This window comes from Musca domestica, unplaced genomic scaffold (assembly GCF_030504385.1).
Source record: "Musca domestica strain aabys unplaced genomic scaffold, Musca_domestica.polishedcontigs.V.1.1 9, whole genome shotgun sequence".
Classification (NCBI taxonomy): domain Eukaryota; kingdom Metazoa; phylum Arthropoda; class Insecta; order Diptera; family Muscidae; genus Musca; species Musca domestica.
Window position 1 is genome coordinate 4,112,855 of NW_026712435.1, and position 15,393 is coordinate 4,128,247.

The window sequence follows — 15,393 nt, forward strand, 5'->3', positions numbered from 1 at the left end:
TTTTTCATCATAGTATAATTCAATGACGATTCAACAAATATTCGGTCCCGTGCTAATTTCATATATTTGTAATTTGTTCATGTTTCCACAATTTATTTCATATAGATGTATATCCCAAATATACGTTTCCAACCAATATTGTCTTGGGGGTTACAAATCCAATAGAATACAAAATTTTATTTTCTGACCACACATTATATGTGAAAGTGGACTTGGGTATACTCCAATGTGGGGACTTTACTTAAATAAATTCCTATGTGGCAATTATCTGTATGATGGTTCCCTAACCCCTTAGAGACAATGATGCCAAATATGGGCCAAGCAATGAAAAAAGTGGCCAAGACCCCAAAAATAGCTTAAATCATATGATGGTTATATAAATATGAAATCGGGATGTACCCTTATCGTGAGTTATGATCGATATCATGACCTGCAAAAGTGGTTTAAGGTATCTTGAATGTTTGTGAAGAATTTCTGGAAGGATAGAAATCCTTTTCTTACTAAGAGTCTCATTCGCTCTACTATTTTCCACCCTTTATATTTGGTATTTTACTGATTGTACTCCCAAAGAATTTTGCATTGGACGGATTATTGTCACATGAAAGAAGTAGGTCCACGCTTTGAAATGAGCCTCATAAGGCCTTTTCGGTCACTTTTGTTTGTTTAAATGTGTTCGCATCTTCCATCTGAACCACGATGTCGGCCCTGTAATCGAAAATTAGATGTCAGTTAACATCGTATTTCGCACTTATTTCATTTTTTTTTTTTTTTTGGTGAAAAATTGTATATAGTGAAAAATTATTCTTTATTTTGTTCATAAAAAATCCATTGAATTCAATATGATAATACAAATTGAAAAAAAATGACAAAAGAAGAATAACAAATTGAAAAAATCTTCAACCTGTTCGCTGATTTATTACAGCAAATGTTTAAAGACCCTTACTATCATTTTAAAATTCGATTCCACTGAAATTTTTTTCGATTTTTTCCCGATTTGAGAATTTTTGCAATGAGATCTCTTTTCCGTGATTTTTTTTTAGCGATTTTGACAAAGTAATTATTTTTTAATTAATAATTATCTTTCTTTTGGTGTGACCGCGTTAAATTATTTCGATATCATCTATTCCGTTTCGCCACCATATAATTCGGTACTACGCTTCCATGTAACCCGCCATCAAATAAAATATAAAAAACACTACAAATGTACATTAGAAAAAAGTAAGTCAAAATGGAAAAAAATCATACAAAATAAAACATTACTATTGTACATTTGAAAAGTCAAAATGAAAATGTTAATATATCACATTTTTACGCGATTTTTCTGGATATTATCCTTTTCGGAGAGGAGACAACTCCGAATTTGTGTGAATCGTTAAAATTAGTCCAGCTGTTCTTAAGTTATAAGCGTAGTAACTAACACAACTTACATTTATATATATAGATTATTTTTTTTACTTACTTTTTTCTAGTGTACATTTGTAGTGTTTTTTATATTTTACTAGCTGGCCCAGTCCGCGTTGCCGGCCGTAGTTTTAGTTTTTAATGCAAATTTTGTATTTTTGTAGGTATAATATTTCACAAATCTGGCTCATAAAGGTGAACAAATTTTAACATAAATATTTATCCGACAAAATAGAAATAAATACCTATGGAAGAAGGGCTAAATAATTTCTGAATAGTTTATATAGAATATTATAGTTTAATAGAATATTACGCTTTTACACCCATTACCATAGCACCTCAGATTGCGCTTTAGAGTCCCCAAGAAGTCTATGTTTTTGTTCATAGTAAAATTCAATGACGAATCAACAATGCCCATGTTGTTGTCTGTCAATCGGTAAAAATCACTATAGATCGGCGGCCCTGCGGACTATATGGGGACTGTACCAAAATTTTTACCTATGTTGATATTTTTCTGTAAGATGGTTCTCTACTCACAAAGCAGCCTAAATACAGCAAAATCGATTGGAAAATGTGGTCAAGACCACGGTCATAACTGAAATCGGGGATACATTCATATGAGGGTTATACCAAAACGTAGCCCAACCAATATTCTCTTGGGGGTTACAAATTCAATAGAATACAACATTTTCTTTTCTGACCACACATTAGATGTGAAAGTGCAGTTGGGGATACTCCAATGTGGGCGCAATTATCCGTATGATGGTTCCCTACCCCAGGGTAGCATAAATGCAATGTTTAGCCAAATTAATTGATGAATGTGGTCAAGACCAAAATGGGCCCTACTCTGAAAATTTAAAAGTTTATGCGAAGAGGTTCTCTACCCCGGCTGAGCTGATTATCGAAAATCGTTCCAATTCCAAATGGTCACGTGGCAGAAAAGAATAATATATATATATATGTGTATATATATATATATATATATATATATATATATATATATATATATATATATATGTGTAGACTATATATATATATATATATATATATATATATATATAGTAGTATTTAGTATATATATATATATATATATATATATATATATATATATATATATATATATATACTAGCTGGCCCGGTCCGCGTTGCCGGCCCGTAGTTTTTGTCTATTATGCATATTTGTCAAAGCATAATTATTCAAAGATATGAATGATATAAGTGTTCGCGTACTGGTCGATTAAAAGGCTTTTTAAATACCTGTACCCATATTTAAGCCGTGGGCTTCAATATTTAAACCGTGGACTTCAAAGGTGTGGATGTGCTATACAAATCTATTAAAATGTATATATCAATCTTATCCCCATGTAAGGGATCAAATTAATTTTTAGTATGGTAAAAATCGTAGCATAATTTTCCATTCAAATGAGCAGTAATTTGGAATTTACTGTATTTTGTACACCTCATAATTGAGGGTTGAATGAATTAAGAATAGCCAAAGTAAATTACTTTTTTAAAGCCATTAGCACCTCAGATTGTCCATTAGAGTTCTTATAAGTCCCTCTAACCATGTCGGTCTGTTTGTCCGCCAAAAAGTGGACTTGAGGGGGTACTATTATATGGAAAAAAAAAAATCCTAAAATTTGTAGATATGTTCAAATTTTTGTGTAAGATTTTCACCCCCAAATACACATTTTTAGCCAAATCCTTTGAAATATGGTAAAATCAGGAGGTACTTTTATATGGGCACTACTCCGAGACATCGACCTATATTGAAAACATTCTTCTAGCCCTTATAATCCAATATGAAAAATAGAGACCAAATCAAAAATATAGCAGAACAACAACAACTGAAAAAAATTTCGCGTGATTTAAATGAGTAAAAATAGTTTTATCCACCATATTTTTCATCATAGTATAATTCAATGACGATTCAACAAATATTCGGTCCCGTGCTAATTTCATATATTTGTAATTTGTTCATGTTTCCACAATTTATTTCATATAGATGTATATCCCAAATATACGTTTCCAACCAATATTGTCTTGGGGGTTACAAATCCAATAGAATACAAAATTTTATTTTCTGACCACACATTATATGTGAAAGTGGACTTGGGTATACTCCAATGTGGGGACTTTACTTAAATAAATTCCTATGTGGCAATTATCTGTATGATGGTTCCCTAACCCCTTAGAGACAATGATGCCAAATATGGGCCAAGCAATGAAAAAAGTGGCCAAGACCCCAAAAATAGCTTAAATCATATGATGGTTATATAAATATGAAATCGGGATGTACCCTTATCGTGAGTTATGATCGATATCATGACCTGCAAAAGTGGTTTAAGGTATCTTGAATGTTTGTGAAGAATTTCTGGAAGGATAGAAATCCTTTTCTTACTAAGAGTCTCATTCGCTCTACTATTCTCCACCCTTTATATTTGGTATTTTACTGATTGTACTCCCAAAGAATTTTGCATTGGACGGATTATTGTCACATGAAAGAAGTAGGTCCACGCTTTGAAATGAGCCTCATAAGGCCTTTTCGGTCACTTTTGTTTGTTTAAATGTGTTCGCATCTTCCATCTGAACCACGATGTCGGCCCTGTAATCGAAAATTAGATGTCAGTTAACATCGTATTTCGCACTTATTTCATTTTTTTTTTTTTTTTGGTGAAAAATTGTGTATAGTGAAAAATTATTCTTTATTTTGTTCATAAAAAATCCATTGAATTCAATATGATAATACAAATTGAAAAAAAATGACAAAAGAAGAATAACAAATTGAAAAAATCTTCAACCTGTTCGCTGATTTATTACAGCAAATGTTTAAAGACCCTTACTATCATTTTAAAATTCGATTCCACTGAAAATTTTTTCGATTTTTTCCCGATTTGAGAATTTTTGCAATGAGATCTCTTTTCCGTGATTTTTTTAGCGATTTTGACAAAGTAATTATTTTTTAATTAATAATTATCTTTCTTTTGGTGTGACCGCGTTAAATTATTTCGATATCATCTATTCCGTTTCGCCACCATATAATTCGGTACTACGCTTCCATGTAACCCGCCATCAAATAAAATATAAAAAACACTACAAATGTACATTAGAAAAAAGTAAGTCAAAATGGAAAAAAATCATACAAAATAAAACATTACTATTGTACATTTGAAAAGTCAAAATGAAAATGTTAATATATCACATTTTTACGCGATTTTTCTGGATATTATCCTTTTCGGAGAGGAGACAACTCCGAATTTGTGTGAATCGTTAAAATCAGTCCAGCTGTTCTTAAGTTATAAGCGTAGTAACTAACACAACTTACATTTATATATATAGATTATAGTTTAATAGAATATTACGCTTTTACACCCATTACCATAGCACCTCAGATTGCGCTTTAGAGTCCCCAAGAAGTCTATGTTTTTGTTCATAGTAAAATTCAATGACGAATCAACAATGCCCATGTTGTTGTCTGTCAATCGGTAAAAATCACTATAGATCGGCGGCCCTGGGGACTATATGGGGACTGTACCAAAATTTTTACCTATGTTGATATTTTTCTGTAAGATGGTTCTCTACTCACAAAGCAGCCTAAATACAGCAAAATCGATTGGAAAATGTGGTCAAGACCACGGTCATAACTGAAATCGGGGATACATTCATATGAGGGTTATACCAAAACGTAGCCCAACCAATATTCTCTTGGGGGTTACAAATTCAATAGAATACAACATTTTCTTTTCTGACCAGACATTAGATGTGAAAGTGCAGTTGGGGATACTCCAATGTGGGCGCAATTATCCGTATGATGGTTCCCTACCCCAGGGTAGCATAAATGCAATTTTTAGCCAAATTAATTGATGAATGTGGTCAAGACCAAAATGGGCCCTACTCTGAAAATTTAAAAGTTTATGCGAAGAGGTTCTCTACCCCGGCTGAGCTGACAACGCGGATATATATATATATATATATATATATATATATATATATATATATATATATATACTAGCTGGCCCGGTCCGCGTTGCCGGCCCGTAGTTTTTGTCTATTATGCATATTTGTCAAAGCATAATTATTCAAAGATATGAATGATATAAGTGTTCGCGTACTGGTCGATTAAAAGGCTTTTTAAATACCTGTACCCATATTTAAGCCGTGGGCTTCAATATTTAAACCGTGGACTTCAAAGGTGTGGATGTGCTATACAAATCTATTAAAATGTATATATCAATCTTATCCCCATGTAAGGGATCAAATTAATTTTTAGTATGGTAAAAATCGTAGCATAATTTTCCATTCAAATGAGCAGTAATTTGGAATTTACTGTATTTTGTACACCTCATAATTGAGGGTTGAATGAATTAAGAATAGCCAAAGTAAATTACTTTTTTAAAGCCATTAGCACCTCAGATTGTCCATTAGAGTTCTTATAAGTCCCTCTAACCATGTCGGTCTGTTTGTCCGCCAAAAAGTGGACTTGAGGGGGTACTATTATATGGAAAAAAAATCCTAAAATTTGTAGATATGTTCAAATTTTTGTGTAAGATTTTCACCCCCAAATACACATTTTTAGCCAAATCCTTTGAAATATGGTAAAATCAGGAGGTACTTTTATATGGGCACTACTCCGAGACATCGACCTATATTGAAAACATTCTTCTAGCCCTTATAATCCAATATGAAAAATAGAGACCAAATCAAAAATATAGCAGAACAACAACAACTGAAAAAAATTTCGCGTGATTTAAATGAGTAAAAATAGTTTTATCCACCATATTTTTCATCATAGTATAATTCAATGACGATTCAACAAATATTCGGTCCCGTGCTAATTTCATATATTTGTAATTTGTTCATGTTTCCACAATTTATTTCATATAGATGTATATCCCAAATATACGTTTCCAACCAATATTGTCTTGGGGGTTACAAATCCAATAGAATACAAAATTTTATTTTCTGACCACTCATTATATGTGAAAGTGGACTTGGGTATACTCCAATGTGGGGACTTTACTTAAATAAATTCCTATGTGGCAATTATCTGTATGATGGTTCCCTAACCCCTTAGAGACAATGATGCCAAATATGGGCCAAGCAATGAAAAAAGTGGCCAAGACCCCAAAAATAGCTTAAATCATATGATGGTTATATAAATATGAAATCGGGATGTACCCTTATCGTGAGTTATGATCGATATCATGACCTGCAAAAGTGGTTTAAGGTATCTTGAATGTTTGTGAAGAATTTCTGGAAGGATAGAAATCCTTTTCTTACTAAGAGTCTCATTCGCTCTACTATTTTCCACCCTTTATATTTGGTATTTTACTGATTGTACTCCCAAAGAATTTTGCATTGGACGGATTATTGTCACATGAAAGAAGTAGGTCCACGCTTTGAAATGAGCCTCATAAGGCCTTTTCGGTCACTTTTGTTTGTTTAAATGTGTTCGCATCTTCCATCTGAACCACGATGTCGGCCCTGTAATCGAAAATTAGATGTCAGTTAACATCGTATTTCGCACTTATTTCATTTTTTTTTTTTTTTGGTGAAAAATTGTATATAGTGAAAAATTATTCTTTATTTTGTTCATAAAAAATCCATTGAATTCAATATGATAATACAAATTGAAAAAAAATGACAAAAGAAGAATAACAAATTGAAAAAATCTTCAACCTGTTCGCTGATTTATTACAGCAAATGTTTAAAGACCCTTACTATCATTTTAAAATTCGATTCCACTGAAAATTTTTTCGATTTTTTCCCGATTTGAGAATTTTTGCAATGAGATCTCTTTTCCGTGATTTTTTTTTAGCGATTTTGACAAAGTAATTATTTTTTAATTAATAATTATCTTTCTTTTGGTGTGACCGCGTTAAATTATTTCGATATCATCTATTCCGTTTCGCCACCATATAATTCGGTACTACGCTTCCATGTAACCCGCCATCAAATAAAATATAAAAAACACTACAAATGTACATTAGAAAAAAGTAAGTCAAAATGGAAAAAAATCATACAAAATAAAACATTACTATTGTACATTTGAAAAGTCAAAATGAAAATGTTAATATATCACATTTTTACGCGATTTTTCTGGATATTATCCTTTTCGGAGAGGAGACAACTCCGAATTTGTGTGAATCGTTAAAATTAGTCCAGCTGTTCTTAAGTTATAAGCGTAGTAACTAACACAACTTACATTTATATATATAGATATATATATATATATATATAGATTAATATATATATTATTTTCTGCCACGTGACCATTTGGAATTGGAACGATTTTCGATAATCAGCTCAGCCGTTCTCTAGTTGGGGTGTTTGGAGTATCTTGGGAAACTTGAAACAATGTACATATATTATTTCAGCCAGAGAATATAGCAAATCATTTCATTGAATATTTTTAAACTGTTTTACCGGAGTAAATAACATTTCATTTTTTAATGAAAATTTTTAAGCTGTTTTCCATTATACTAAATGGTAAGTACAATTGCAATTGGCGCATACAAACCTTTAATCCAGATATTAAAATAACATTGTATCCAGATTTAAAATAACACATATATATATATATCTAAATATATGTGTACATATATATATATATATATATATATATATATATATATATATATATATATATATATATTGTACTTACAAGTAAGTATAATGGAAAACAGTTTAAAAATTGTCATTAAAAAATGAAATTTTATATATATATATATATAAATATAAATATATATATATATATATATATATATATATATATATATATATATATATATATATATCTATATATATAAAAGAAAGTTGTGTTAGTTACTACGCTTATAACTTAAGAACCGCTGGACTAATTTTAACGATTCATACAAATTCGGAATTGTCTCCTCTCCGAAAAGGATAATATCCAAAAAAATCGCGTAAAAATGTGTTATATTAACATTTTCATTTTGACTTTTGAAATGTACAATAGTAATGTTTTATTTTGCATAATGTTTTTCCATTTTGACTTACTTTTTTCTAATGTACATTTGTAGTGTTTTTTTTATTTTTTTATTTTTTTTTTTTTTGATTTCAAATATTAATACCAATTTATTTAATTGACTTGATTTCTTGAGAAATGAAATTGATGTCGAGTTACATGGAAGTGTAGTACCGAATTATGTGGTGGCGAAACGGAATAGATGATGTCGAAATAATTTAATGGAATCGAATTTTAAAATAGAAGTACATTCTATTGACAAACTATATAAGGATCTTTAAACATTTTCTGTAAAAAATCAGCGAACAAGTTGAAGATTTTTTGAATGTGTTATTCTTCTTTTGTCAATTTTTTTTTTCAATTTGTATTATCTAATTGAATTCAGTAAATTTTTTGTGAACAAAATAAAAAATAATTTTTCACTATATACAAATTTTCACCAAAAAATTAAATAAGTGGGAAATACGATGTTAACTGACATCTACCTTTCAACTCCAGGGCCGACATCGTGGTTCAGCTGGAAGATGCGAACACATTTGAACAAACGAAAATTACCGAAAAACCCTAATGGGGCTCATTTCAAAGCGTGGAACTACTTCTTTCCTGTCTCAATAATCCGTCCAATGTACAATCAGAAAAATACCAAATATAAAGGGTGGAAAATAGTAGAGTGTCTCTTAGTAAGAAAAGAATTTCTATCCTTCCAGAAATTCTTCCCAAACATTCGAGATACCTTTAATCGCTTTTGCAGGTCATGACATCGATCATAACTCACGGATAAGGGTACAACCCGATTTCATATTTATATAACCATCGTATGATTTAAGTTTTTTTGGTGTCTTGGTCACTTTTTTAATATTTTGGACATTATTTGGCATATTTGTTTCTAAGGAGGTAGAAAACCTCTTCGCATAAAGTTTGAAATTTTCAGAGTAGGGCCCATTTTGGTTTTGACCATATTCATTAATTGATTTGGCTAAAAATTGTATTTATGCTACCCTGGGGTAGGGAACCATCATACAGATAATTGCCACACAGGAATTTATTTAAGTAAAGTCCCTACATTGGAGTATCTCCAAGTCCACTTTCACATCTAATTGGTGGTCAGAAAAGAAAATTTTGTTTTTTATTGAATTTGTAACCCCCAAGAGAATATTGGTTGGGCCACGTTTTGTTATAACCCTTATATAAATGTATCCCTGATTTCAGCTGTGACCGTGGTCTTGGCCACGTTTTTCAACTGATTTGGCCATTATTTGCTGTATTTAGGCTACTTTGTGAGTAGAGAACCGTCTTACAGAAAAATGTCAACATACGTAAATATTTTGGTACAGTCCCCATATAGTCCCCAGGCCCGCCGATCTATAGTGATGTTTACCGATTGGCGGACAACAACGCGGGTATTGTTTAATCGTCATTGAATTTTACTATGAACAAGAACATAGACTTTTTGAGGACTCTAATGCGCAATTTGAGGTGCTATGGTAATGGGTGTAAAAGCGTAATTAACTTTGACTATTCAGAAATTATTTTGATTAGTCGAATCAATATTTATATTAAAATTTGTTCACCTTTATGAGCTAGATTTGTGAAATATTATGCTATGCTAAATTTGCATTAAAGACTAAAACTACGGGCCGGCAACGCGGACAAATCCGAGGAGAAATGTGACAAAAATCGTCAAAATAACGAATTTCGAGAGGTACCGTTATATGGGGACTATACCAAAACGTGGACCATTTTCAATACCAACCATCCTATACACAGTACAAATTGTTCTGCTAAATTTTGAAGCTCTACGTCAAACAATGTGGACTGTATCGTAATTTAAATAAACAGACATACAGACGGAGTCTATGACGAACATTTAGGGATGTTACAAACGGAATGAAAAAGTTAATATACCCTCCTTTCCAAGGTGGGGGATATAATAAGCATTAAAGACTAAAATTACGGGCCGGCAACGCGGACCGGGCCAGCTAGTATATATATATATATAAAATTTCATTTTTTAATGACAATTTTTAAACTGTTTTCCATTATACTTATTTGTAAGTACAATTGCAATTGGCGCATACAAACCTTTAATCCATATATTAAAATAACATTGTATCCGGACTTAGATTTATATGCTGACCATGAATACATATATTTCATGCGTCTCCGAGAAATATTTAAACGATGGAAATGTTTGAAAATTAAAAGAAAAAGTAACGCTAATTTAGGCCCGCCCGAACTATTGATACCCTCCACCATGAGGTAAAGAAAACTATTATAAATAAATGCATTGTTCTTCTATGTTCGAACAAGATCCATCCTCAACTGCAAATGGCAGTGACATCTCTTGAAGAATGAAATTAGGGTTTTCGTGAAGTGGCCGGTACCGTTATATTGGAGCTATAAAAACGCTAGCCTACATAGAGAACTTTCTACTTCGAGTTACAAAATACCAAGTGTGCCGAAAATCATCAAAAGACCAAATATTGGGAGGTACCGAGATATAAGTACTAAAGGCCGCAGAACGTAGAACCTACTACACACACTCTAAGTAGCAGCACAATACCGAAAGTCGGGAGATACCACAAATTTATTTGGGTTATATGAAACAAGGACATACAAAGACTGCTTTACATGCTGCTATATATTTAAAAGTTGACCTATGTGGTCCATTTGCGACTCTGACCTGCCTACTGACAAACCATATTGTATTTGATTTTTACACTGTATTGTTAAAATTATTTTTATACCGTCAATACTACGTATCGTTATATTATATTGTCTTTTCAGTAGATTATCATTTTTATCATTGTATTATGACTCCGTTTCTAACTCATCGAAAGAATCAATTAAGACCCAACAAAGAACATATATTTTTGATCAGCATAACCCTGTTCGCCTCTCTGTTGCCCTCATATATCTCCCCATATGAATGTACCTCCCCATATTTGGTATCTTGAAGATTTTAGCTGCATTTTCAAAAGAAATAAATTAAAACTCGGTATGAAGTTTCATAATGGGTTCTACTCCGATGGCAGAGCATTGTTATATAGGTGCAAGTCTTCATATAGATTCCATATGACGATACTTAACCATATTCGGTGTTTTGATGGTTTTAGCTTCAGTTTAAAACGTAATGGTTTACAATTCGGTATTTACATTTCGTAATGGGTAGTACTGTAGCGGAATATTGTCTGTATAGTTACACGTATTCTTGAAGCCCTCAAACGGTTCTTATGACTTTAAATTTTCTTTCAAATGGATGTGTTTCAATTAATGTGTTTGTTATTCGGAAAGCGTACCATCCCCTGTAGTAGAAAATTGTCTGTGTAGGCCCATGTTATATATATATATATATATATATATATATATATATATATTTTAAATCTGGATACAATGTTATTTTAATATATGGATTAAAGGTTTGTATGCGCCAATTGCAATTGTACTTACCATTTAGTATAATGGAAAACAGCTTAAAAATTTTCATTAAAAAATGAAATGTATATATATATATATATATATATATATATATATATATATATCTATATATATATATATATATACACATATATATAGATATATATATATATGTGTTATTTTAAATCTGGATACAATGTTATTTTAATATCTGGATTAAAGGTTTGTATGCGCCAATTGCAATTGTACTTACCATTTAGTATAATGGAAAACAGCTTAAAAATTTTCATTAAAAAATGAAATGTTATTTACTCCGGTAAAACAGTTTAAAAATATTCAATGAAATGATTTGCTATATTCTCTGGCTGAAATAATATATGTATATATATATATATATATATATATATATATATATATATATATATATATATGTATATATATATATATATATATATATATATATATATATATATATATATATATATATATATATATATATATATATAAATATATATATATATATATATATATATATATATATATATATATATATATATATATATATATATATATATTTATATATATATTAATATATATATTATTTTCTGCCACGTGACCATTTGGAATTGGAACGATTTTCGATAATCAGCTCAGCCGTTCTCTAAGCCAGAGAATATAGCAAATCATTTCATTGAATATTTTTAAACTGTTTTACCGGAGTAAATAACATTTCATTTTTTAATGAAAATTTTTAAGCTCTTTTCCATTATACTAAATGGTAAGTACAATTGCAATTGGCGCATACAAACCTTTAATCCAGATATTAAAATAACATTGTATCCAGATTTAAAATAACACATATATATATATATATATATATATATATATATATATATATATATATATATATATATATATATATATATATATATAAATATATATATATATATATAAATATATATAAATTTTCATTTTTTAATGACAATTTTTAAACTGTTTTCCATTATACTTATTTGTAAGTACAATTGCAATTGGCGCATACAAACCTTTAATCCATATATTAAAATAACATTGTATCCAGATTTAAAATAACATATATATATATATATATATATATATATCTATATATATATATATATGTATATATATATATATATATATATATATATATATATATATATATATATATATATATATATATATATATATATATATATATATATATATATATATATATATATATGGGGACGTTGCAAATTCTATGTGATCTAAATCTTCAAAATACCGAATATCGGGATGTACCGTTTTATGGGGGTTATGCTTCAACATGGGCCTACACAGACAATTTTCTACTACAGGGGATGGTACGCTTTCCGAATAACAAACACATTAATTGAAACACATCCATTTGAAAGAAAATTTAAAGTCATAAGAACCGTTTGAGGGCTTCAAGAATACGTGTAACTATACAGACAATATTCCGCTACAGTACTACCCATTACGAAATGTAAATACCGAATTGTAAACCATTACGTTTTAAACTGAAGCTAAAACCATCAAAACACCGAATATGGTTAAGTATCGTCATATGGAATCTATAGGAAGACTTGCACCTATATAACAATGCTCTGCCATCGGAGTAGATCCCATTATGAAACTTAATACCGAGTTTTAATTTATTTCTTTTGAAAATGCAGCTAAAATCTTCAAGATACCAAATATGGGGAGGTACATTCATATGGGGAGATATATGAGGGCAACAGAGAGGCGAACAGGGTTATGCTGATCTAAAATATATGTTCTTTGTTGGGTCTTAATTGATTCTTTCGATGAGTTAGAAACGGAGTCATAATACAATGATAAAAATGATAATCTACTGAAAAGACAATATAATATAACGATACGTAGTATTGACGGTATAAAAATAATTTTAACAATACAGTGTAAAAATCAAATACAATATGGTTTGTCAGTAGGCAGGTCAGAGTCGCAAATGGACCACATAGGTCAACTTTTAAATATATAGCAGCATGTAAAGCAGTCTTTGTATGTCCTTGTTTCATATAACCCAATTAAATTTGTGGTATCTCCCGACTTTCGGTATTGTGCTGCTACTTAGAGTGTGTGTAGTAGGTTCTACGTTCTGCGGCCTTTAGTACTTATATCTCGGTACCTCCCAATATTTGGTCTTTTGATGATTTTCGGCACACTTGGTATTTTGTAACTCGAAGTAGAAAGTTCTCTATGTAGGCTAGCGTTTTTTATAGCTCCAATATAACGGTACCGGCCACTTCACGAAAACCCTAATTTCATTCTTCAAGAGATGTCACTGCCATTTGCAGTTGAGGATGGATCTTGTTCGAACATAGAAGAACAATGCATTTATTTATAATAGTTTTCTTTACCTCATGGTGGAGGGTATCAATAGTTCGGGCGGGCCTAAATTAGCGTTACTTTTTCTTTTAATTTTCAAACATTTCCATCGTTTAAATATTTCTCGGAGACGCATGAAATATATGTATTCATGGTCAGCATATAAATCTAAGTCGATTTAACGATGTTCGTCTGTCTGCCTGCCTGTCTATTGAAATCAAGATGCAGCTCACATTATTTTAGGTATTTTTTTTTTTTTTACTTTTTTCTTATTTTTGTTTGTCCATCCATTACAATGACATAAGTAACCTGACTGTATCTCCTCTGTAACAAGAGAAAAGACCAAAACGTGTAGAGATTGGTGACAGCTTTGATTTTATCGGAATTCATATATTGGTTGTCACATATTCTAATATAATCTGTGTTTCTTTGTGAATTCCGACATCGCAAGAATATACGCCTAATGGAAAATACATTGCCTTTTTAGTCCTCGCAAATCTTAACAAACGTAATCAAAATAAGATTTTTTGTAAATTATAATTATTTAATATAACCTATCAAAGTTTTGATTGCTCGGAAAAATAATCTAAAATATATAATTAATAAATGTAATAATACAAATTCAAATAATTAATTTCAAAATTTATCAGTAATTTAAATATTTATATAAAATATAGCACAATATTAAATGTCCACATAATATGACATTTCAGAGACAAGGAATCAGCGGAACATCTTTTCAAAGAAAACGGATTCGAAGTTATTGACACTGAGCAAGATCTAACTGAAGGAACTCTTAAGTGGGACAATGTATGCCCCCTATTTTTATCCTGCATACCACTAGACAGAAACATTTTTGCGAAATCTCAACTTGTCCTTAAGAATTTCTTCATAATACAGGTAAGTTCGAATTTATTATCCAATTTATATGTATTTTTGGAATTGTATTATGCGAATTATTGCAAAGTAGTTTGATATAACCAACCATCTTTGTTGTTTAGGCCTGTTTTTTCGTTCAAATTGTTTGGCTTCTAGATGATTTTGCAAGCAACTTTTAGTTAGTTCATAAATGCATTATTCTACAACTAACTACAAATTGATTGAAAAGTCATCTGGAGATCAACCACTACTGGTTGATATTCAAATGACCTTTCAACCAATTTGTAGTTAGTTGTAGAATAATGGATTTATAACTAACGATTTTCCCAATTGGT

The 15,393-nt window shown here is 30.5% G+C and overlaps 1 protein-coding gene across 2 annotated transcripts in view; it reads left to right on the plus strand.

Annotated features, from left to right (window-relative positions):
- Nucleotides 1-15,393, plus strand: part of LOC101891093 (uncharacterized) — a 622,803-nt gene that overhangs the window by 286,136 nt on the left and 321,274 nt on the right. For both annotated transcript variants that reach the window (XR_009344233.1, XM_059131841.1), the window contains exon 6: nt 14,893-15,079. Coding sequence is in view for 1 of the 2 variants with exons in the window: in XM_059131841.1 (XP_058987824.1) it covers nt 14,893-15,079 (187 nt within the window). In the remaining variant the exon portion in view is untranslated. The remainder of the gene's footprint in view (nt 1-14,892; nt 15,080-15,393) is intronic.